Source organism: Macaca fascicularis, chromosome 13 (assembly GCF_037993035.2).
Source record: "Macaca fascicularis isolate 582-1 chromosome 13, T2T-MFA8v1.1".
NCBI classification, from domain to species: Eukaryota; Metazoa; Chordata; class Mammalia; order Primates; family Cercopithecidae; genus Macaca; species Macaca fascicularis.
Genome location: NC_088387.1, coordinates 7,070,146 through 7,094,978, shown reverse-complemented (window position 1 = coordinate 7,094,978; position 24,833 = coordinate 7,070,146). Strand labels below are relative to the sequence as shown.

Here is a 24,833-nt window from a genome sequence, read left to right as displayed (position 1 = left end):
ACCTTTCCAAAGTCCATGAGTTCCTTAAACTAACCCCTATTCTTCTATCTGCAACTCCTAGTGACTCATAGTTTTTGCCGTATGCATCATGGTCCGTATTTTTAATAACTTTCCAAAGTCTGTGAGTTCCTTAAACCTCTCCTAGGGATAAGATGGAATGAATGAATCAAAGAATCTTCCACAAAACATCTCCACCTCTATTCTTTGAAGGTACCTGACTAGGAGATAAAATTAAAATTTTTGACACCATTGTTCTAATTATTCTTAACACGTGCTCAATTCAGTACTCAGCCAATTCAGTGAGAGAAACGTCTAGTAGTTTATTATTTGGCAAACCTGTGGGCATGCCCTGATATCTTGTGGGTCTGACTTTGAGGGTCAATGAACTCTCAGCCAGGGCAAGTAAGTTACCAAAGGAAGCTCTTAAATATGAAACCATGACAGTGGTTCTGACTGAAAGGCTCTGGCCATTCCTTGATAAGAGCTTCCACCTCAAAGCACCAGTCAGGACCTCCTTCTGAATGGAGTGACAAGCTCTCACTTTGGCCACCTGCCTTCCCTGGGTCAGCCCTCCCTTTCTTTCCGTAAAACCACAGTTGTGCCTCCGTGCCTCCTGGGAGGAAGCACAGGGGGTGCGTCTGGATGGCCTGCTACCTTTGCATACTCTACACAGTGACTTAGCCAGACCCTATCCTGAGATCTGATTCGGGACAAACTCAAAGAACGGGCCGCCGAGATGTCTGAATAACATTTTGATAGAGGTGGGAAAGCAGTGTGGAGGCCTGGCGTGTCATTCTGAAACTAATTTAACTCTACTGAGCTGCCCTAGAAGGACTGCAACAGGCGCTCTTATTTCTTTGTAAAGTTCCCTTTGCACTAAATAGACTCACTCCAGGAATTCCCATTCAAATGTCCTCAGTCTCCCTCAACAGGGTAAAATTTACATATGGAGCTAAGTCAGAATGGAAAACTTCATGCCTTCTGCCTCTGGAAATTAGAATGAGTTGTAAAATGTCTCTACTATTATGGGAGTTTCCCAGTTAAAATTTAATATCGGTAAGTTAATGACTACTCAGTTAATGAATAATGGAATATATGAAGTGGATTTTGTTACTTAAGTGAGGTAACTCAGCAGTCTTAAAATATCTATACTACACATTGTGATCGATAAATTATCTTCTATATAATAATGTTCACATGAAGTTAATGGATGTCCTTAGAGATTATATTGTATTCATTCTGAGGATTTCCTTTTGCAGTAGAATACAGGCTAACAGAGAATACATTGGTTTCTATGTAGACTTTTATTGTATTATTATTATTATTATTATTATTAAGATGGAGTCTCACTCTGTTACCCAGGCTGGAATGTAGTGGTGTAATCTCGGCTCACTGCAACCTCTGCCTGCCTATTATTATTATTATTGAGATGGAGTCTCACTCTGTTACCCAGGCTGGAATGTAGTGGCGTAATCTCGGCTCACTGCAACCTCTGCCTGCCTGGCCCAAGCGAGCCTCTCACTTCAGCCTCCCAAATAGCTGGGATAACAGGAGCTCACCACCAAGCCCAGCTAATTTTTTTTTTTTTTTTTTGTATTTTTAGTAGAGACAGGGTTTCACCATGTTGGCCAGGCTTGTCTCGAACTCCTGACTTTCAAGTGATCCACCTGCCTCGGCCTCCCAAAGTGCTGGGATTATAGGCATGAGCCTCTGCACCCACCCTACTATGTAGACTTTTAAATGAGTCAGGAATGACATTTTAATGATAAGAGCAGATGGAGAGGGAATTAAAAATTAAGTCCTTTAAACACAATCTTTTTCTGCCTCAATTTTCGTATCTGAATAATGGGAGGAATGCCTGTTTCATAATTTGTCATACAGACCTGAGCACAAAGGGAGCATTCACGAGTTAGTGGCTATCATTACTGTCACCTTTCCTACTACCGAGCTGTGGCTAACAGAAAACAGCATCATCAGTGCTCCCTAACTGAGTCATCAATCGAGCATCACCTGAGTGTCTTTAACTGGTGGACGCTGAGCTCTTTGCAGGTCTGTGGGTAAAAGGAAGGGCTTTCTCATCCCTTCTCTCAACCCTTGCCTGTGTTCAAAAGGCAGGGTAGAAGTAAATTCTGCTAACTTTAAGATCATAAGAGCCCCTGACTCTAATTCTATGTAATCCAAGACAGAATTACAAATAATTTGTGCCTTCTGAATAAATACTCATTTATGAGAAGGTGATGAAGGCCAGAAATGTGCTGGTTGAAGAGTAACAGAAAGTGAGCAGTGAGCGTGTGACAAAAACTTTCCGTAAAATCATGAACATGATAACTAAAGCATCCCCAGATGGAGAATGGCACTTAGTAGGTATTAACATTTCACCTGTATTATATACATTGGATACTGACAGTATTACTTCTCACAAGAACGCTGGGATCTGAAGTCTTTTAAATTATGATCGAAGACCATCATTTTTGAAAATGCCAAATTGATAAATCATCAGAGTTGCAAAGGCCAAAATCATATGTTCCTCTGGCATGAACGGGGCCTTGTCAGCACAGACCAGCTACATATTTTGCAGGGCCCCGTGCAAAATGAAAATGAGGAGACAGTTTTATGATAATAAATAAATTATAAATAATGCGTTTAAAAGTATTAAGAATTATAAGACAGTGACGTCAGAGCATGAAATCAAGTGAAGGGCCCTGGGCAACTGCTCATGAAACCACTCTGTGTGCAGGGTCCCGCCCCTGCCAGTTGAGGGACAGAGAGCCACTGCAGGTGGCTGGGCAGCCCCCACCTGTTGGAGTCATGCAGTGTGAATGTGACTCACCACTGTTACTGCATCATTCAGCAGGGACTCTCCAAAGACCAGAATGTAGAGTTGCTCATTGACGTGAATGTTCTCAAAGACAGCAAGCACAGCCACAGGATCCACAGCTGAGATTAAGCTGCCAAAGAGCAGGTTCTGGAGCAAAGTGATGTCGCTGAGGCCAAATGCTTCGATCTGGCAGATACCAAACAAAGACACACCAATGCCAATGGAATTCCAAAGGGTCCCTACCACAGCATACAAGAAAATGGCGCCAATGTTCTCAAAGAATGGGCGAGTGGGCATGAAATAGCCGGCATCCAGCACGATGGGTGGGAGGAGGTACAAGAAAAACACATCAGTCTTCATTGCAGGGGGCGACTTCTCATCAACACCAAAAATAATCCCGCCTAGTAGAAGTCCAACCATTATAAGAAGGCAGCTCTCAGGCACTATTGTGGGCAACTTGTGATACAGATGGAAGCCTGGTAAGGAAAACATAAAGACACAAAACTTGGGTTATGGAGGAATTTTGGAGATAGGAAATTGGTTCCCTTTGATAGAACCAGTGGGTCCTATTTCACCATCTCCCAAGTCAGTATCACGGTCTTTACACTGGCTTCCCAGATTACAGTGCAAACCAAAGGTTTCCCTTAAAACTATTCATGAAGCACATGTAGACAAAAACTTAATGTTACATTAAAATTGGAGTGCTATAAATACACATTATCTACACTGTACAGTTTTCATTTTTCTAAACCCCTATTAAGTTTTTCTTCAATATTGTGACTGTGGAAATGGAGTAACACATTTTTATTTTTGTTTTTTTTTTTTGAGATGGAGTCTTCCTCTGTCACCCAGGCTGGAGTGCAGTGGCACAATCTCGGCTTACTGCAACCTCTGCCTCCCAGGTTGAAGCAATTCTCCCTGTCTCAGCCTCCCAAGTAGCTGGGATTACAGGCACGCACCAGCATGCCTGGCTAATTTTTGTATTTTTAGTAGAGACAGGGTTTTGCCATGTTGGCCAGGCTGCTCTCAAACTCCTGACCTCAGGTGATCCGCCCGCCTCAGCCTCTCAAAGTTCTGGGATTACAGGCATGAGTAACTGCACCCGGTGCAATTTTATATTTGAAACAATTCAGTGATTTCTAAAACATTTTCAGATGTAACATCTCATTTCATCCTCATAAAAACCCTAATGAGTAGGCAAGGCAGTTATTTTCATGCTTTGTAAAAATTTAAGTGGGAATTGAAGCTGAAAGAGATCCAGGGTCTTACTACCAAGGTAGTCAGGTCACAGCCCATTTTTACATTACTACTCTCATCTGTAGCATTCAGAAACATTGGCATTGTATTTATTTTCAATGTCTGATTCTTGGATTTGGAACACTGAATAGGTTTAATATTTGAGACGTGTGCTCCTTCAGAGACAACCCAATCAATTTGTCAGGATGCCTCAAGTTAACTACTCTATGAGGGATATACACGTGCCATGATCTCTAATCTCAAAGAGTTCCCAATACAGCTCCCAACATATATTTATGACTTACTCTAAAACAAAGCAAAGTGCAGTCAAGCCCCAGCCAAGTGCTATGGGAACAGGGGAAGAGGAAGTCTGCTTAGGAAGACCCAGAGTAGGACAATATCTGGGCAGGGCTGAAAAGACAGGCATTAAACAGAACCATGAAGGGGCTTCTCTAGTACATGGAAAAATGGTGGGAAATATCCACCTCTTAACTCGTGGTAGAGCCCATTGTGGCTTTAAAACAGAGAACGTGTTAGGAGGAGGCCTGTAGGGAAAGAGGAGAGAGATGTGGGTTGGGCCAGCACATGGAGAACACGTGGAAAGTGACTTAACACACGAAGGTCACTGGACGGAGCTTAAGTTTGGAGAGCACTTACTTGCAGGACAATAGCAGTCATCCTGCAGGCATTCAATACAGTTTAGAACGAAAGCAGAATATGAGAATGCTATGCTTTGGCGGTCCCCCCTCTAAAACTCAGGTGTTGCCAACGTGATAGCCTTAAGAGGTGGAGCCTTTAAGGTGTGATTAGGCCATGAGGGCTCCTTCCTCGTTCGTGGGATGAAGGTCCTTACACAGAGGCTTCTCACAGCGTTGCTGGTTGGTTAGCTTGCTCTTCTGCCCCTCATATGCCCTCTGTCTTCTGCCATGTGAGGCTGAAACAGGAAGGCACTCACCAGACACCAAATGCCAGTGCCCTGAGCTTAGACTGCCCAGCCTCTGGAACTGTGAAAACATCAATGTTCTTTATAAATTATCCAACTGTGGTCTTCTGTTTTCTAGCAACAGGAACAGAGTAGGACAGAAATTTATCTGAATTATAGAAAGATAATACAGCCATGTACCACATTCAGTGTTTCAGTGAACAGTGGACCACATATAGGATGGTGGTTCCATAAAATTATCATGGAGCTGAAAAATTCCTGTTGCCTGGTAACACCTTTATGATCCTGACCCTGTGTAGACATACGCTGATGTGTATGTATATGTCTTGTTTTTAACAAAAAAGTTTAAATATCAACACACTATTTTTTAACATACAAAGCTTATAGAATAAGGATATAGGCCAGGCACGGTGACTTATGCCTGTAATCCCAGCACTTTGGGAGGCCGAGGTGGGTGGATCATCTGAGGTCAGGAGTTCAAGACCAGCTTGGCCAACATGATGAAACCCTGTCTCTAGTAAAAATACAAAAATTAGCCAGGTGTGGTGGCGGGTGCCTGTAATACCAGCTACTTGGGAGGCTGAAGCAGAAGAATTGCTTGAATTCAGGAGATAGAAGTTGCACTCAAAAAAAAAAAAAAAAAAAAAAGAAGGGTATAATGAAAGAAAACACTTTTGTGCTACTGTACAATGTGTGTTTCAAGCTAAGAGTTATTACAAAAAATTTTTTAAAAATAAGTTTAGCATAGACTACAGTGTCTATGAAGTCTACAGTAGTGTACAGTAATGTCCTCCGCCTTCACATTCACTCACCACTCACTCACTGACTCACCCAGAGCAACCTCCAGTCCTGCAAACTCCATTTACAGTAAGTGCGTTATACAGGTGGACCACTTTTTATCCTTTATACTACATTTTTTACAATGCCTTTTCTATGTCTAGATATGTTTAAATACGTCAATACTTCTTGTTGTCTTACAAATACCTACAGTATTCAGTACAGAAACATGCTGCACAGGTTTGTAGATGAGGAGCAATAGGCTGGTAGACAACATCATATAGCCTAGGTGTGTGGTAAGCTGTACCACCTAGGTTTGTGTAAGCACACCCTATGATGTTCAAACAATGACAAAACCGCCTAAGGATGCATTTCGCAGAACGTATCCCCTTTGTTAAGTGATAAATGACTATTAAAGTGATAGAATAAGTCTTTAGGTACTTACAGTCACAGAACTTTTAGTAAGTAAATCCTTAAGAGCTTACAAACAGGACTAAAACTATAACATTAAACATTTTTTGAGCCAAATCAATATAGCTGTAAAAACTGGAAAAGGTTTAAAGAACTGAAATAATACAGTGATCATCTGTATGTTGAGCGTTCAAATCTAGCTTTATGTTAATATTTATACTACAGAAGGCTCCAATAATTTGTGAGGACTAAATGTATTCAATGGGTGCAGCAGCTCTTGACCTACGACCTCTGGCAAGCCCACTGACCTCACTGATAAATGAGGAAATAATACATTCCCTGAAAACCGTGCCTCTGTTCCCCCAGCTGACTCCTGCTTCTATGTGCACCTGCTACTGTGTGAGAAGAGTCAGCCAACAGCAGCATCTCCAGTCCCCTAATATCCAAATGAAGTCACCTCCTTTCCTTAATGCAGTACAACCCGGAGGTTTCTGCCACGGGCCTGCAGCATGCCGTCGGAGAACTGCCCCCTGACTTGAAACCCAGCCCTCCCGCTCTCCGCCTGTGATTGTGGAAAGGTTCCTAACATGCGCAGGCCGCACCTACTCATCTTGTGAAACAGACACAAATGCACCTGCTGGGTAAAGAACCATAGCTATAACCAGGCAGTCAACTGCACAGTACTTAACCACTGTGCCTCTAACATCACAAATGCCTCCAAAGTTTAGTTGCCTTCCCCTCCTATATGTAAGAAGGCAAGAGAAAACAGTTTTAAAGAAATGCACAGAAGCCATAGGATCCACGGAGACCAACAGGAAAATGGATGAGGACTGGTTTTGGAGGCTCCCATTTCCTCTTTCACCTTTTTCTTTCCTTTCACTGACCCAACAGCCTCAGAGACCCACGCTTTCACAGGGGGTGCTGCTCTTCTTGCTGTATCAAAAGGATATTCTCATTCCTAAGGTTGGAGAATAGAAAGCCAGGGAAAAGAGGAAGGAACAGGCACTGCTGAAATGCACCACAGAGGCCAGCGCGCCTGCCATGCTCAGGCAGTGAGACTGATCCTGACCAGAAACTCGGGCAAGCGGAAACAACCGAGAAGCAGCCAATAAAACACGGCAAAATAAATGCAGGATGCAGTTAGAATGAAGACCCTCCCGGACAGCGGCCAAAGGCGGCATGAAGGAAGCGAGGCAGAGGAAAATCCAGGGGTAACAAAATCAGAGAGGAACAGCAAGAAACCCAGGGACACTTGTTGAAAAAAAAATCAGACGGTTTCATGTTTTAAAATCTGCGCTCCTTTAATGAATACTTGGGTCATTCAGAACTGACCTGAATGACCCCTTCTTAAAGTAGGACAGCAGTTACTGAGTTTGCCAAATTGTTTCTTTGGCAAGAAGAGATTAAATGAAGGGCGGTCACACAAGATCTTAGTTCAGTGCTTTTTGGTGAACATAAGCAGAGAAACTGTGTTGTGTAACATGCTGTCTGTATGTTGAGCATTCAAATCTAGCTTTGTCTTAATATTTATTCTACAGAAAGCTCCAATAATTTGTGAGGACTAAATGTATTCAATGGGTGCAGCTGCTCTTGACCTGTGACCTCTGGCAAGCCCACTGACCTCACGAGGTGCTTGGGCTGCAGGTGTCTGTGTTTTTATGAACTACCAAAGTAAAAACTCATCAGCTAAGTAATTAGTGACAACACACAAAAGAAGGCTTCTTAGATTTCATTTTTCACGGAATAAATCAAAAATTACAAATGTGCATGCATTTATGGCTTTTCCTCCCCCAAGTGTTTCTTGAAGAGGAAATGAATAGAGAAAATTTGCTTTCTTGGAATCATCAAGGTGCTAGGATGTAGCAATGTGTTAAACAAAACCTCTTCACTGGAGAGCTGCAGGCTAGTGTGGGAAACAGAAAATAAGTCAGTCAGCCAATAAAGACACAGTAGCAGGCAGTGATGAGCAGTGCAGACAAAAGCAGAGAGCCGTGAGAGAATCCTTTGGATTGATGAGAGAATCCTCTAGATGGATATTTTGTATCAGTGTGCCGAGGGAAGCCTCATTGGTGAGTGACACCTGAAGGAAGCCCTGAATGAAGTGAAGGTGTGAAACATAGTGGAAGAACTTTCCAGAGCAGGGAAGAAAAGAACAAGGGGACAAGCCCTGAGTTGGGAGCACCTTGAGCCAAGAGGCCACTCTGGCTGGAGCTTGAAAAATGAAGGAGAACAAGGTAAGAAATGAGGACAGAGGGACAGAAAAATGCTGGAGCCTGCATAGCCTGTGGTCCTGGGACAGACGCTGGATATTTCCTGAGAGGCTTTTGAGCAGAGGAATGTCATGACCACGTCCCCACTGTTGAAAAACAGAAGCAGGCAGGCCAGTGAGGAGTCCTTTTCAGCAAACCAGGAGAGGGCTGAGAGTGGCTTCCAACCATCAAAGTGGTGGTGAGTATGACAGGAGGGGGATGGGGGGTGTATTGTAGCAGGTGCTCCAACAGAGTGTGCTGCTGGCCTGGATGAAGGATGTGAGACAGATGATCAGGGATGAATCCATAGTTTGGGGTTCAAACAAATGTGTAGAATGGGACTATTTACTGAGATGGAAAGCAATAGGAAGGCAGATAATTTTAGGAGAGAAACTCAAGATGGTAAACACCAATCAGAAATCCTTTAAAAATACCATGGAGCTTAACAAATTGATAGCATGATTTAGCCAGAAGAAATGGCAGACAGTTTCTAGGGAGCAGTAGAGAAGAGCCATCACTTCTCAGTACGATGCCACACTCCCCCACACCACTGCTAAACACATCACCATATGTTCTTATTAACCCCATAATGGACGTCGGGGATGAAATAGTAAATCCACACAATGATGTACAGAGGTACACGAATGTCTTATAAAGTAAGAAGCTGTACAACAACAAGGAAAGAAAGCATAATTTAACCAGTGTTATAGGAACAGGCAGATAGAAATAGCAAACGCATACCTACAGGTTTCTTTTTAACTTCCACAACTGTGGAAAATTCCATGAAGGTCAAAGAGTTTAACATTAAACAAAAATAATCTACAAAAACAGAAAATAATTCCTTTTTTACTATGTTTTATTTTACTTTAATTTCCGGGATACATGTGCAGAAGGTACAGATTTGTTACATAGGTATACCTGTGTCATGGTGGTTTGCTGCACCCATCAACCCATCATCTAGGTTTTAAGCTCTACTTAGGTATTTGTCTTAATGCTCTCCTTCCTCCTGCCCCCCATCCCCCAGACAGGCCCTAGTGTGTAATGTTCCCCTCCCTGTGTCCATGTGTTCTCATTGTTCAACTCCCACTTATGAACAAAAACATGCAGTGTTTGGTTTTCTGTTCCTGTGTTAGTTTGCTGAGAATGATGGTTGCCAGCTTCATCCATGTCCCTGCAAAGGACATGAACTTACTCTTTTTTATGGCTGCATGGTATTCCATGGTGTGTATGTGCCACATTTTCTTTATCCAGTCTATCATTGATGGGCATTTGGGTTGGTTAGAAGTCTTTGCTATTGTGAATAGCACTGCAAGAAACACACCTGTGCATGTGTCTTTATAGTACAATGATTTATAATCCTTTGGGTATTTACCCAGTAATGGAATTGCTGGGTCAAATGGTATTTCTGGTTCTAGATCCTTGAGGAATCGCCACATTGTCTTCCACAATGGTAGAACTAATTTACACTCCCACTGACAATGTAAAAGCTTTCCTATTTCTCCACATCCTCTCCAGCATCTGTTGTTTCCTGACTTTTTAATGATTACCATTCTAACTGGTGTGAGATGGTATCTCGTGCTTTTGATTTGCATTTCTCTAATGACCAGTGATGATGAGCTTTTTTTCATGTTTGTTGGCTGCATAAATGTCTTCTTTTGAGAAGCACTTGTTGGATATCCTTTGCCCACTTTTTGATGGGGTTGTTTGTTTTTTTCTTGTAAATTTGTTTAAGTTCCTTATAGATTCTGGAAAATACACCTATGTCAGATGGAGAGATTGCAAAAATTTTCTCCTATTCTGTAGGTTCCCTGTTCACACTGATGATAATTTTTGCTGTACAGAAGCTCTTTAGTTTAATTAGATTCCATTTGTCAATTTTGGCTTTTGTTGCAATTGTTTTTGGTGTTTTAGTCATGAAGTCTTTGCCCATGTCTGTGTCCTGAATGGTATTACCTAGGTTTTCTTCTAGAGTGTTTATGATTTTAGGTTTTACACTTAAGCCTTTAATCCATCTTGAGTTAATTTTTGTATAAGGTGTAAGAAAGGGGTCCTGTTTCAGTTTTCTGCATATGGCTAGCCAGTTTTCCCAGCACCATTTATTAAATAGGGAATCCTTTCCCCATTACTTTTTTTGTCAGGGTTGTAGAAGATCAGATGTTTGTAGACGTGTGATGTTATTTCTGAGGCCTTTGTTCTGTTCCATTGGTTTGGTACCAGTAGTGTTTTGCTGTTTTGGTTACTGTAGCCTTGTAGTATAGTTTGAAGTCAGGTAGCGTAATGCCTGCAGCTTTGTTCTTTTTGCTTACGATTGTCTTGGCTATACAGGCTCCTTTTTTGTTTTCATATGAAATTTAAAGTAGTTTTTTCCAGTTCTCTGAAGAAAGTCAGTGGTAGCTTGATGTGGATAGCATTGAATCTATAAATTACTTTGGGCAGTATAGACATTTTCATGATATTGATGCTTCCTATACATGAGCATGGAATGTTTTTCCATTTATTTATGTCCTCTCTTATTTCCTTGAGCAGCTTTTTGTAGTTCTCTTGAAGAGGTCCTTCATGTCCCTTGTAAGTTTTATTCCTAGGTATTTTATTTTCTTTGTAGCAATTGTGAATGGGAGTTCACTCATGATTTGGTTCTATGTCTATTATTGGTGTATGGGAATGCTTGTGATTTTTGGACATTGATTTTGCATCCTGAGACTTTGCTGAAGTTGCTTATTAGGAGTTTTTGGGCTGAGATGATGGGGATTTCGAAATATACAATCATGTCATCTGCAAACAGAGACAATTTGAGTTACTCTTTTCCTATTTGAATACCCTTTATTTCTTTCTCTTGCCTGACTACCCTGGCCAGAACTTCCAATTCTGAGTTGAATGGGAGTGGTGAGAGAGGGCATCCTTGTCCTGTGCCAGTTTTCAAAGGGAATGCTTCTAGCTTTTGACCATTCAGTATGATATTGGCTATGGGTTTGTCATAAATAGCTTTTATTATTTTGAAATATGTTCCATCAATACCTAGTTTATTGAGTGTTTTTAGCATGAAGAGGTGTTGAATTTTATTGAAGGCCTTTTCTGCATCTATTTAGATAATCATGTGGTTTTTGTCATTGGTTCTGTTTATATGATGGATTATGTTTATTGATTTGCATATGTTGAGACAACCTTGCATCCCAGCGATGAAGCCAACTTGATTGTGGTGGATAAGCTTTTTGATGTGCTGCTGGATTCGGATTGCAAGTAGTTTATTGAGGATTTTTGCATCAATGTTCATCAGGGATATTGACGTGAAATTTTCTTTTTTTGTTGTGTCTCTGTCAGGTTTTGGTATTAGAGTGATGCTGGCCTCATAAAATGAGTTACGGTGGAGTCCCTCTTTTTCTGTTGTTTGGAATAGTTTCAGAAGGAACGGTACCATCTCCTTTTTGTACCTCTGATAGAGTTCGCTGTGAATCCAACTGGTCCTGGGCTTTTTTTGTTGGTAGGCTATTAATTACTGCCTCAATTTCAGAACTTTTTTGTCTGCTGAGGGGTTTGACTTCTTCCTGGTTAAGTCTTGGGAGGGTGTGTGTGAACAGGAATTTATCCATTTCTTCTAGATTTTCTAGTTTATTTGCATAGAGGTGTTTATATTATTCTCTGATGGTATTTTGTATTTCTGTGGGATCAGTGGTGATATTCCTTTATCATTTTTTATTGTGTCTACTTGATTCTTCTCTATTCTTCTTTATTAGTCTGGCTAGAGGCCTATCTATTTCGTTAATCTTTTCAAAAAACCAGCTCCTGGATTCATTGATTGTTTTGAAGAGTTTTTGGTGTCCCTATCTCCTTCAGTTCTGCTCTGATATTAGTTATTTCTTGTCTTCTGCTAGCTTTTGAATTTGTTTGCTCTTGCTTCTCTAGTTCTTTTAATTGTGGTGTTAGGGTGCCAATTTTAGATATTTCTAACTTTCTGATGTGGGCATTTAGTGCTATAAATTTCCCTCTTAACACTGCTTTAACTGTGTCCCAGAGATTCTGGTACCTTGTGTCTTTATTCTCATTGGTTTCAAAGGACTTATTTATTTCTGCCTTAATTTATTTACCCAGTAGTCATTCGGGAGCAAGTTGTTCAGTTTCCATGTAGTTCTATGGTTTTGAGTGAGTTTCTTAATCCTGAGTTATAATTTGATTGCAGTGTGGTCTGAGAGATGGTTTGTTATGATTTCCATTCTTTTGCATTTGCTGAGGAGTGTTTTGCTTCCCATTATGTGATCAATTTTAGAATAAGTGCTATGTGGTGCTGAGAAGAATGTATATTCTATTGATTTGGGGTGGAGAGTTCTATAAATATCTATTAGGTCTCCTTGGTCCAGAGCTGAGTTCACGTCCTAACTATCCTTGTTAACTTTCTGTCTTGTTTATCTGTCTAATATTGACAGTAGGGTATTAAAGTCTCCTACTATTATTTTATGGGAGTCTAAGTCTCTGTGTAGGTCTCTAAGAACTTGCTTTATGAATCTGGGTGTTCCTGTATTGGGTGTGTATATATATATATATATATATATATATATATATATATATATATATATAGGATAGTTAGCTCTTCTTGTTGCATTGATCCCTTTACCATTATGTAATACCCTTCTTTGTCTTTTTTGATCTTTGTGGGTTTAAAGTCCGTTTTATCAGAGACTAGGATTGCAACCTCTGCTTTTTTCTTTCTTTCTTTCCATTTGCTTGGTAAATATTCCTCCATCCCTTTACTTTGAGCCTATGTGTGTCTTTGCACATGAGATGGGTCTCCTGAATACAGCACACTGATGGGTCTTGGCTCTTTATCCAATTTTCCAGTCTATGTCTTTTAATTGGGGCATTTAGCCATTTACATTTAAGTTTAATGTTGTTATATGTGAATTTGATCCTGTCATCATGATGCTAGTTGTTTATTTTGCACATTAGTTGATGCAGTTTCTTTACAGTATCATTGATCTTTTTATTTTGATATGTTTTTGCAGTGACTGGTACTGGTTTTTCCTTTCCATATTTAGTGCTTCCTTCAGGAGTTCTTGTAAGGCAGGCCTGGTGATGACAAAATCTCACAGTATTTGCTTGTCTATAAAGGATTTTATTTCTCCTTCACTTACGAAGCTTAGTTTGGCTGGATATGAAATTCTGGGTTGAAAAATTATTTTCTTGAAGAATGTTAAATATCAATCCCCACTCTCTTCTGGCTTGTAGAGTTTTTGCAGGGAGATCTGCTGTTAGTCTGATGGGCTTCCCTTTGTAGGTACCCTGACCTTTCTCTCTGGATGCCCTTAACGTTTTTTCTTTCATTTCAACCTGGGTGAATCTGATGATTATGTGTCTTGTGGTTGCTCTTCTTGAGGAGTATCTTAGTGGTGTTCTCTGTATTTCCTGAATTTCAATGCTGGCCTGTCTCGCTAGGTTGGGGAAGTTCTCCTGAATAATATCCTGAAGGGTGTTTTCCAACTTGGTTCCGTTCTCCCTGTCACTTTCAGGTACACCAATCAATCATAGATTTGGTCATTTCACATAGTACCATATTTCTTGGAGGCTTTGTTTGCTCTTTTTCATTCTTTTTTCTCTAATCTTGTCTTCAGGCTTTATTTCATTAAGTTGATCTTCAATCTCTGATATCCTTTCTTCTGCTTGATCGATTCGGCTATTGATACTTGTGTATACTTCATGAAGTTCTCATGCTGTGATTTTCAGCTCCATCAGGTCATTTATGTTCTTCTCTAAACTGGTTATTCTAGTTAGCAGTTGCTGTAACCTTTTATCAATGTTCTTAGCTTCCTTGCATTGGGTTAGAACATGCTCCTTTAGCTCAGAGGAGTTTGTTATTACCCACCTTCTGAAGCCTACATCTGTCAATTTGTCAAACTCATCCTCCATCCAGTTTTGTGCCCTTGCTGGAGAGGAGTTGTTATCATTTGGAGGAGAAGAGGCATTCTGGTTTTTGGAATTTTCAGCACTTTTGCACTGGTTTTGCCTCATTTTCATGGATTTATCTACCTTTGATCTTTGATGCTGATGGCCTTTGGATGGGGTTTTTCTGTGGGCATCCTTTTTGTTGATGTTGACGTTATTGTTTTCTGTTAGTTTTCCTTCTAACAGTCAGGTCCCTCTGCTGCAGGTCTGCTAGAGTTTGCTGGAGGTTCACTCCAGACCCTGTTTGCCTGAGTATTACCAGCGGAGGCTGCAGAACAGCAAAGATTAGTGCCTGCTCCTTCCTCTGGAAGCTTTGTGCCAGAGAGGCACCCACCCGATGTCAACCAGAGCTTCCCTGTGTCTGTCAACCCCTGCTGGGAGGTGTCTCCCAGTCAGGAGCCATGGGGGTCAGGGACTCACTTGAGAAGGCAGTCTGTCCCTTCACAGAGCTTGAGAACTGTGCTGGGAGATCTGCTGCTCTCTTCAGTGCTGGCAGGCAGAAAAGTTTAAGTCTGCTGAAGCTGTGCCCACAGCTGCCCCTTCCCCCAGGTGCTCTGTCCCAGGGAGTTGGAAGTTTTATGGATAAGCCCCTGACAGGGGCTGCCCCCTTTCTTTCAGAGATGCCCTGCCCAGTGAGGAGGAATCTAGAGAGGCAGTCTGGCCTCAGGCACTTTGCCACACTGCCATGAGTTCTGCACAGTCAGAGTTAGCACTGTAAGGGGAAAACCACCTACTCAACCCTCAGTAATGGCAGGCACCCCTCCCCGCACCAAGCTCGAGTATCCCAGGTCAACTTCAGACTCCTGTGCTGGCAGCAAGAATTTCAAGCCAGTGGATCTTAGCCTGCTGGTCTCTGTAGGAGTGGGATCCGCTGAGCTAGACCACTTGGCTTCCTAGCTTCATCCCCCTTTCCAGGGGAGTGAACAGTTCTGTCTTGCTGGCATTCCAGGTGCCACTGGGGTAAAAAAAAAAAAAAAAAAAAACCTCCTCCTGCAGCTAGCGCAGTGTCTGCCCAAACAGCCACCCAGTTTTGTGCTTGAAACCCAGGGCCCTGGTGGTGTAGCACCCAAGGGAATCTCCTGGTCTGTGGGTTGCAAAAACCAAGGGAAAAGTGTAGTATCTGGGTCAGAATGCACCGTTCCTCATGGCACAGCCCCCACAGTGTCCCTTGGGTAGGGGAGGGAGTTCCCCGACCCCTTATGCTTCCCGGGTGAGGCGACGCCCCATCCTGCTTCTGCTTGCCTTCCGTGAACCGCACCCACTCTAACCAGTCCCGATGAGATGACCCGGGTACCTCAGTTGGAAATGCAGATATCACCCACCTTCTGCATTGGTCTTGCTGGGAGCTGTTCCTATTCAGCCGTCTTCAACAGAAAGTAATTATTTGCTGTAATCATCTCTCTTACTAAGTTAGAAGTGATATAATCAGTGACAAAAGTAATGGTCATTAAGTTAGGAGACAGGTATACCTGAATTCATCTTTTTAAATGTCTGTTCAAAAAAAAAGTAAGAAAACGAAAATTTGAAAAGATACAACAGGTCAAACTCCCATGCTGATCATTAGTGAGATCACGCCTGTGAATAGTCACCATACTCCAGCCTGGGAAACATAGTAAGACCCCCATCTCTTTAACAAAAATAAAAGTGAAAAATGAAAAATAATTTTTAAAAAAAGAACAGATTGCTGTTTCTGGGAAGATGGAGTAGATGCATTGTTCTCTATGCCACTCTATACACCTAAAGAGCCTAGATATTAAATGTAAAGCAAATATAACTCTGAAAGATAGAGAGCAGAAGAAATGCTGGCCAGAGACCCCCAGACCATGGCATTCAGTTCTCTGGGTCTTCTTTTTGTCTCTCATATCTCAGACTTGGAGTTGAAGAAGCCAGCAACGCAGAAATGCCAATGGACACAGGCAACAAAAACCCAACAATAGCCTGCTTTATCTAGACAAGAGAATAGGGAAGAGTCAACCTCGCAAGGCACAGAAGTTTTAGACAATAACTGCTCCTCTCCAGCCAAACACCACAGAAGAAACTGTGGTCCCAACGGCAGCAACATCTGAATGAGCGGTTTAGACTCCATCCTCACCAGAGTGTAAGGAACACCCTGGCTTCCCTATTGGGGTGGTGTCAGAGAAGGAAAAGGGCAGAAAAGGGTCTTCTCTACTGGGTGGTAATGAGCGCTCCCCTCCCGATGGAGCCAGCAAAGACGACGTAAAGAACGCAGAGAACATGGACGTCACCGTCGTCCAGCCACAAAGCAACCCACTTTTGACCCCTTACTGACAAAAAGACAGAAACCACAGATTATCAGTTTGAGAATGAAACAAAGGTATCACTACAGACCCTGTAGAAATAAAAAAAAATTAATAAGGGAATATTTGAACAACCATACACACACGTGACATCTTAGCTGAAATGGACCAATTCCTCAAAAAACACCAATGGCAACAACTCAACCAATATGAAAAAAATAATTGAATAGCCCTACAACTGGCAAAAACAGTTAAAATTTGAAGTTGTAATTTTAAAACTCTTCCCCCCCCCCAAAATCTCCAGGTCCATATAGTTTCTCTACTGAATTCTACAAAATAAAAGCAATTCTATACAACTTCTTCCAAAAAATAGAAGAGGAGGGAACACTTCTCAATTCATTTTATGAAGCTAATATTGCCCTGACAGGTATCAAACCAGACAACTGCAGTACCAAAAAGAAAACAACAGACCAATATCCTTTAGCAAGGAGTATTGATGCAAAAATATCAGCAAATAATTCAACAATATATAAAAAGAATTGTGCACCATGACCAAGTGAGGTTTATTCCAGGGATGCAAGACTGGTTCAATATTCAAAAATTCACCAGTGTAATCCTTCATATCAATAGGCTAAAGAAGAAAAACCACATGATTATATCAATTGGTGCAGAAAAAGTATGTGACAAAGTTCAACATCTATTCATGATTAAAATTCTCAGCAAATTAGGAATAGAAATGAACTTCCTCAGCTTGTCAAAGATCATCTTCAAAAAGCCTGACTGGTTCTAAATGCCAAATTTTAACTACACAGAAAGGTAGCCAGCTCATCTTTAAAAGTCCAAGGAGGTGCTGGAGACAGCACGTTGAAGAAATGATTGCATAGCCTGTAAATCATTGGACCATGTACATTATGGGAAAATCATTACAGGGATTCTTCCTTCCTAGAAATTGATAAATAACTTACGTGATTTCTTTTCATTCATTAGCTCACAAGTATTTCTTTATTATTATTATACTTTAATAATTATTAATATACTTTAAGTTATATAATAAATATTCATACACTTTAAGTTCTAGGGTATAAACAACGTGCAGGTTTCTTACATAGATATACATGTGCCATGTTGGTTTGCTGCACCTACCAACTCATCATTTACGTTAGGTATTTCTCCGAATGCTATCCCTCCCCTAGGCCCCCCTCTCCAACAGGCCCCGGTGTGTGATGTTCCCCACCCTGTGTTCAAGTATTCTCGTTGTTCGATTCCCATCTATGAGTGAGAATATGCGGTGTTTGGTTTTCTGTCCTAACTCACAAGTATTTCCAAGCACTCACCATCATGAAAATGTGTCAGGCACTAAGGACACAGCAATATCCTAGATAGACACTTCTGTCCTCATGGAGTTTACAGGTTACAGGGAAGAAGGATGTTGAGCAGGTGATCACACACAGCATGCTTGTTATGGAGCAGGAAGTGTAAGTTTCAACACAATTACATGGCAGGGTCTCAGATCTTGTCTTCCCTGTGGGGGAGGGGCTTTTTAAGGAAATCATTTTTCACCTGAGAAGTGAACAGGAGTTAGAATTCTCAAAACCAAGAAGGGTCTGAGGGTCTTCTCAAGCAGAACAGCACATGCAAAACTCACTAGAGTGGGGACAAAGGTGGCCCACAAGAGACGCTGCATGAAATCCAAAAAGAGGGAAAGGGTGAGGTGTTCTGGGAACTGTCATGCACAGTTTGGATTTACCATAAGGCCATGGGAAGTAACACCCAATACGGAAAGGAGGTGAGGAAAGAGCTACGCCTTTCATCTGAGACGTTTACAGAGCATTCGGGCGGGACCGTGCACGAGCTCTGTGTGGCTCTCTCTCCTTCATGACCCTTCTGACGCCCCTGACAAAGTGCCCACCACCCTGAGTTCACAAATCCATTTGAGAGTCTGTCGCACCCACTGGAGCACACGGTCACAGGGCTGGCGCAAGTTTTATTCACTTTGGCGCTCCTACTGTCTCATACAATATGTAGTAAGTTGTGTTAGCAAGAAGTATATATATTTGGTCTCTGCTCCCAGGTCCTGGCACAGAGCTCGCAAAACCCTTGTAATCTCCTGAGCAATAAGGGCAATAGGAGCATCTGTTGTAATATTCAGTCTTAGTGTCTGGTTCTAGAGACGTAAGAGCTTCCAAGACTTTCAGAATCCCTGGAGTGATAAGTGTCTTTTGTATGCTGATGAGATGACTGGTGGCTGGGGTCCCCTAGATAGCTTCAAGATGGGGGCTGGTTGCCAGAAAGACCAAGGCAGGATTAGAGGCTTGGGACTTCCAACTCCACCACCCAAATTCTCGGGAGTGGAGAAGGGCAGGAGGTTGAGTTCCATCACCTATCTAATGAACCCTCCATGAAGACCCTAAGTGATGAGGTTGGGAGCTCCTTTGTTGGTGGGCACGTGGTGGAGCTGGGAGGGTGCTGCATGCTGAGAGGAAATAGAAGCTCGGCACCCTCCCCATGCCTGCCCTGTGCACCTCTTCACCTTGATGTTCATCTGTATCCTTTATAACAACCAGTAAACCAGTGTTGCCCTGAGTTCTGTGAGTTATTATAGCAAATGATCGAATCTGAGCAGGTCATGGGACTCCCCAATTTATAGCCAGCTGGTCAAAAGTATGGGGAGGCCCAGGACTTTCGATGGTCATCTGGATCATGGGCAGTTTTGTGGGACAAGGCCCTTAACTATGGATTCTGTCCTGACTCCGGGTAATTAGAGTCAGAATAGAGTTGAATTTTAGGATACCAGGCTACTGTCTGGAGAGTAGGAGAATTGGTTGTTGGTATCAAGGAAAAACCTACACATTTGATGTGAGAAGTGCTGAGAGACAGCAGAGAAACACACGTTTTTTCCTAGTATGGTACCAAAGAAAAAGGCTCTTAACCTGTCCTCTGAGCTGGCTAGTTTCCTTAGTGATTATATGCCAAGCCTCAGATGCAGTGAAAATGTGCGTGTTGTAACTGTAGACTCCAATGCCAGAAAGTTACAGAGTTTGTATGTCACTTTTTGTCTCACACGCCTCACAATCCTAGTTCCAACCTTTCCATTTTCTCTGATCTTTAATTTTGTTATTTTATCTCCCAAGAAAATGAACAGCCCCCTGGTCTATATCTGATTGCACTGGAGGTTTATGCTTTTATTACTACCGGTCGTTTCTACGTTTGTCTCAATTTCATTAAAGTTGTAAGAGCTATATTGTTCCTCCTTAAAACGTTCACTTTTGCCAAACATAGAAGAACAAACACCGTTATGATTCCACTTACATGAGGTACCTAGAATGGACCAATTCACAGAGACAGAAAGCAGAGTAGAGTTTACCAGGGGCTCAAGGGATGGGGAGTAAGTGTTTAACGGGCACAGATTTTCAGTTTGTGAAGATGAAAATGTCGTGAAGATGGATGGAGGTAATGGCTGCAAAACACTGAGAATGTACTCAATGCCACTGAATTGTACACTTACAAATATTGCTGTGACTGCATAAGCACTGCTAACCCAACTGGGAGAAAAGATAATGCTGCTAAATGGATCTCTACTGGTAGGCACAGTCACCATGCAGTGTTCTGACATTCTGATTGATCCCCTGATACAGAGTCTGAACTAAACCTTCAAAAGGCAACTCTACAAATGTTGATATAAAATATGCAAAGCGTGGGCTGTTCAAAAACAAGAAGCAAAACAACAGAATTTTTTTGGCAGCTCAAAAGGTAAAACAGGTAGTTTTTCACAAAAACACTCATAGCACAATGTCAAAGAATAGGAGAATGGTTGAGAGAATGATAGCCTATTAACATGATATAATAATCTTCCACAGCACGTATGTTTATCATGTCAGTTTTTCTTTAGGTTTCTATTTTTTTAGACAGGGTTTCATTCTGTCACCCAGGCTGGAGTGCAGTAGTGCAATCATAACTCACTGAAGCCTCGAGCTCCTAGGCTCAAGAAATCCTCTCACCTCAGCCTCCTGAGTATCTAGGACTACCGGTGCATACCAGAACACCTGGCTGATTTTTTAATTATTTTATAGACAAGGTCTCGCTATGTTGACCATGCTGGTCTCAAACTCCTGCTCTCAAGGGATCCTCCCACTTCAGCCTCCCAAAGCGCTGGGATTGTGGGCATGAGCCATCACTCCTGGATTTATTTGAAATAATGTTCAGTGAAAAAAGAGCACAGAATAGTTTTAAAAGTTTTTATTTTCTTTTAAGACTATTAAATTCATTGATTTTACTCACAGATACGTTTTCTCAAACTCCTGGCCTCAAGGAGTTCTCCTGCCTTGGCCTCCCAAAGTGTTGGGATTACAGGCAGAAGCCACTGCGTCTAGACTCACAGACACATTTTTAAAGAAAGCGCCTTCCCACACTTGATCAAAAGGCTGAGAAGCAGTGGAAAGTGCCTCTCTTTAGTGAGCATAAGGAACACTTTCATTCAAGAGATCAGTAATTGCCAGGACCACAACTGATGTACCCACAGAGTTTACCTTCCACAGACGATGAACTCATTGTGTGTCTTAACACAGTGCCTCCTGAGTGCAATCCCAGCTCAGCTTCCCTTTGGCTTGTGCTTCCTATTCAAGATGGGAAACATGAACCCTTTTCCCTTAGATATTCCATAGCGCCCTTCCCACATTTGTCAGTGGTCAGAGTATGTCAGCCATTTGTATTTGTCTTTCTGTAACATGATCACTTTCTGAGAATAATACTCATTTTGATCAGTGTTAACTTGACTACAAAACATATTCCAGCTGATCCTGAGTGCCTACGTGTCCCACATAATCAGCTCAGCCCTTTTAAATATACCCAGGTATAAATACAAGAAGCAAAATTTTATGTGACATGAAGAAGTCTGAAGCAGAGTTTGCAAGCTTGCAGGCCATGAGCCACCATGGCCTGCATGCCTGTTTTGTTCGGCCTATCTAGTGGGTTCAACGATTGAGCTCATATTGAGAAACTGAGAGGATCCACATGTAAATTCTTCTGTCCTAGTTATCTTGGAAAATCAGCAAAACTGGGCTTTTGGTCACTCATCTTATGCCAATTTCTGCAAAGTGGCCATCAGCTGAAGTTTGGGCAGGGCAAGAGCTGGCTGTCCAACTTGCTCCCCGTAACCCCTCCCATCTCTCAGGGCATGAAGAGGCACCAACAAAGGCCCACACTGACAGCTACATGTCTATCTTTTTAGACTCCTTCCTTCTAGTCTCAACCACAGCAATGACAACACAACTTAGGCAGAGATTCCAGGAATTAAGTAACACGTTTCCCATCCTTTAAGCAGATGAATGAGGGACCATCTCCTCAGGGACCAGGGGTGCCTCCCTATCCCAGCTGGGGCACTGCAGTTGGCTTTTATCAATGGGGTAAGATCTCTGGTGGGTCCAGGACAACACACAGAGTGGGTGAAGTTCACTTCTGCAGGCAGGTGGCTCTGCTACCCTGGGAGTCTCTTTTTCACTGGAGGCAGCTGAATCCTACTCTGATACCCGAGCCGGGTTGGGCACAGGATTTAACTCATGCCCTGGCCACCTCACCGCCTGCATTATATTCTTTCTTCAACCCACACCACACCCACTGGACAGTTCGGAAATGATCACTGGCTCAGTTGTGCTGGCGCTGCAACTCTGCCCAAGGAAATAATAACGATGACGCTGGCCAGTTTTCAAAGTATTTCAGCATGTATTGTATCTGGGTGTGAAACGTGTGTCTCCCCAAGCTGAGAAAAGGACTCTACAGATGGCAAGGGAATTTCTAATACAGCCAGATGGAAAACAAGATACTCGCTATTAAATACTGAGAGCTGCCCTTGAACATGCAGAGTATTCTTATTTAGAAAACTCTGGGACTCAAGTTTCCTGTGAGGAACGGTGGGTGAAGCAGCCACAGAGCTTGCTCTCAGTCTGTTAGGACTGCAGGTGTAGGTCTTACAGCTATGAAACAGATTCAACGGGTCTTCTGTGATTCCACACATCTTTAACTTTTTCATCTCCTCAAGGCTCTAGGCCCTCCGCTTTTTCTTTTTCTTTTCTTCCTTTCCTCCAACCCTCCCATTTTAGAAACACAATCTGAGGAAGGGGTTTGACCAAGAAAGGATTCAATTTGAAGAGATCATTCTGAAGGTAAAACTTGCCAGTGCCTAGGCAGTGTGTAGGAGGAGTTACAGAGTCCAAGTGGTTGACACGTTCTAGTGACTATTTCTGAACAGATCCTTTGCACAGCTTAGTTAAGCTGGGAGAGGGGCCACTCGGGTGTGCCAGTGGTGATAAAGACTCTGGTATACTATAACCTAGATTCAGAACTTTCCATGCCAGCCAACAGTTGAAAGCAATTTTTATTCTACTGCCCCAGGCTAGATGTTAAATCTTAGGATTTATCATTCTTTCAATTCATGTGTTCGTAAATGATTTATGCCAATTTTGGCTTTGCTGTTTGCACACTGCTATCACTAAGCCATATAAGGTTTCCCAGGGACGCTACCCCACCCACCCAACCACCTTGTGTGGGAACCGTATTTTCTATTTTCTGGTTTCTATTCCTTCAAGAGCTTGCCTTCTAAGCAAATTTACCACTTGCTCAAAATACATAGATCAAAGTATAGTGAAGGAACCCACAATTGCCAGTAATTGCTACCTGATTTCATTTTTCAGTTAAGTGGTTGCTAACACTTAACTGCAGTCACCAGTTATTTACACAGCAGGGAAATATTTGCACACTGTTAGCTCATGCTAAACTAAGAAACCATCCCATTTGGTAAATGACTGTATTTTCCAAGCTTGCTAGAATCCTATCCCTTTCATTCCCTTTCCCTCCTCCCTGACTTCTGTTACCAAGTTAGTGGTCTTTGTACATCCAGGTGTCTTCCCATTTGCTTATGGTTGCAAAAATCAAAGGGGTTTCAGTGAGTTTTGGGATGTGTATTTTAAGGATTCTTGGAGATTCACAGTTCCATAGAGTTCTACAGTCATCATAATTATTACGTTCATTAAAATAATGGTCAAACCTACTAACACATTCAGTGGGCAAACAGAGGACTAGAGTCTTGCCAATTATACTCATTTGTTACAAGATTTAGGAACAGTAACAGCTCCCTGGTTTTAGTGGCTTCAAAACAGAAAATTGAAATAAGACCAAAGAAAAAGACAAAGATAAAAAAAAGAAAGAAAGAAAGAAAGGAAGAAACCCACTGCAGATGGAGCCAACCATTAAGTAAACAGATTAGCTATCTTATCAACCAAATCCCTTTAGCTAACCATCACCTCTCATGTGTGGTGCTTAGAATGTGAGCACATGAATGAATGAATGAATGAATGAATGAATGTCAGTTGTGACACAAAACAAAATAAAATACAGACTCTTGTGAGGTTCAAAGCAGATGACAAATTCCAGTTGTGAAATGATTGAAAATATAAAACAGTGTTACTTGGTTTTAACTGTATACATTGTAAGGGACAACATTTGTAAAAAGACACCCATGCCCTTGGAACCTCTCTTGAGGAGGGATGAACAGCGAGTGAACAGCCAACTCACACATAAATAATCAGATGTCAGAGAGTGATAGACAGCTTAGAAGAAAGCAAACCTGGGCAACAGGATCCAGAGAAACTGGGGCCAGAGCTATTGCACACAAGCATGCATGTATTCTTATTTCCCTTTAAAGCTCCTCGAGCCGGAGTCAGCATCTTCCATACTCATCCAGAAACTTTACCAGCGAACACACAAAGAATGCTGCCATTCTCCTAAGTAAGCAGACCAGGCGTGTTGACACTAACAATGTATCCTTCCCAACCTTGAACACCAAGACTTTCAATCAGATAGAAAAGAGGAAGCTGCAATTTTTCAGTATCGTTTCTCCTCACCATTCCAGCGTTCTGTAAGAGAAAATGTACAGTCAGCCGATGCATGCTTCTGCCTTAGAATACTGGTGATGAAAAGCACGGGTTGACATTTCTAAAATAGCAATAATTACTTTAGGCAGCACTTTGCTTTAACATTCTTTCCAATCTAGATTCTCAAAGAAACACTATTTGTACAAAAAGCACAAAAGGCCTAGGAAAGCAACTGCTGAACAACGTGCTTACCACAAGTGTGTGAGCTGATGCATCTGTGGACCCTAATGACACAGAAGAGACCCAGAAGCTCTGGGCTTTCCAGGAAGTGTCTGGAGGAGGGTC

At 42.0% G+C, this 24,833-nt stretch overlaps 1 protein-coding gene across 1 annotated transcript in view; it reads right to left on the bottom strand.

Annotated features, from left to right (window-relative positions):
- Positions 1–24,833, bottom strand: part of SLC9A2 (solute carrier family 9 member A2) — a 92,266-nt gene that overhangs the window by 53,794 nt on the left and 13,639 nt on the right. Inside the window, exon 2 of the mRNA XM_005575174.4 lies at positions 2,831–3,294. Coding sequence (XP_005575231.3) covers positions 2,831–3,294 — 464 coding nt within the window. The remainder of the gene's footprint in view (positions 1–2,830; positions 3,295–24,833) is intronic.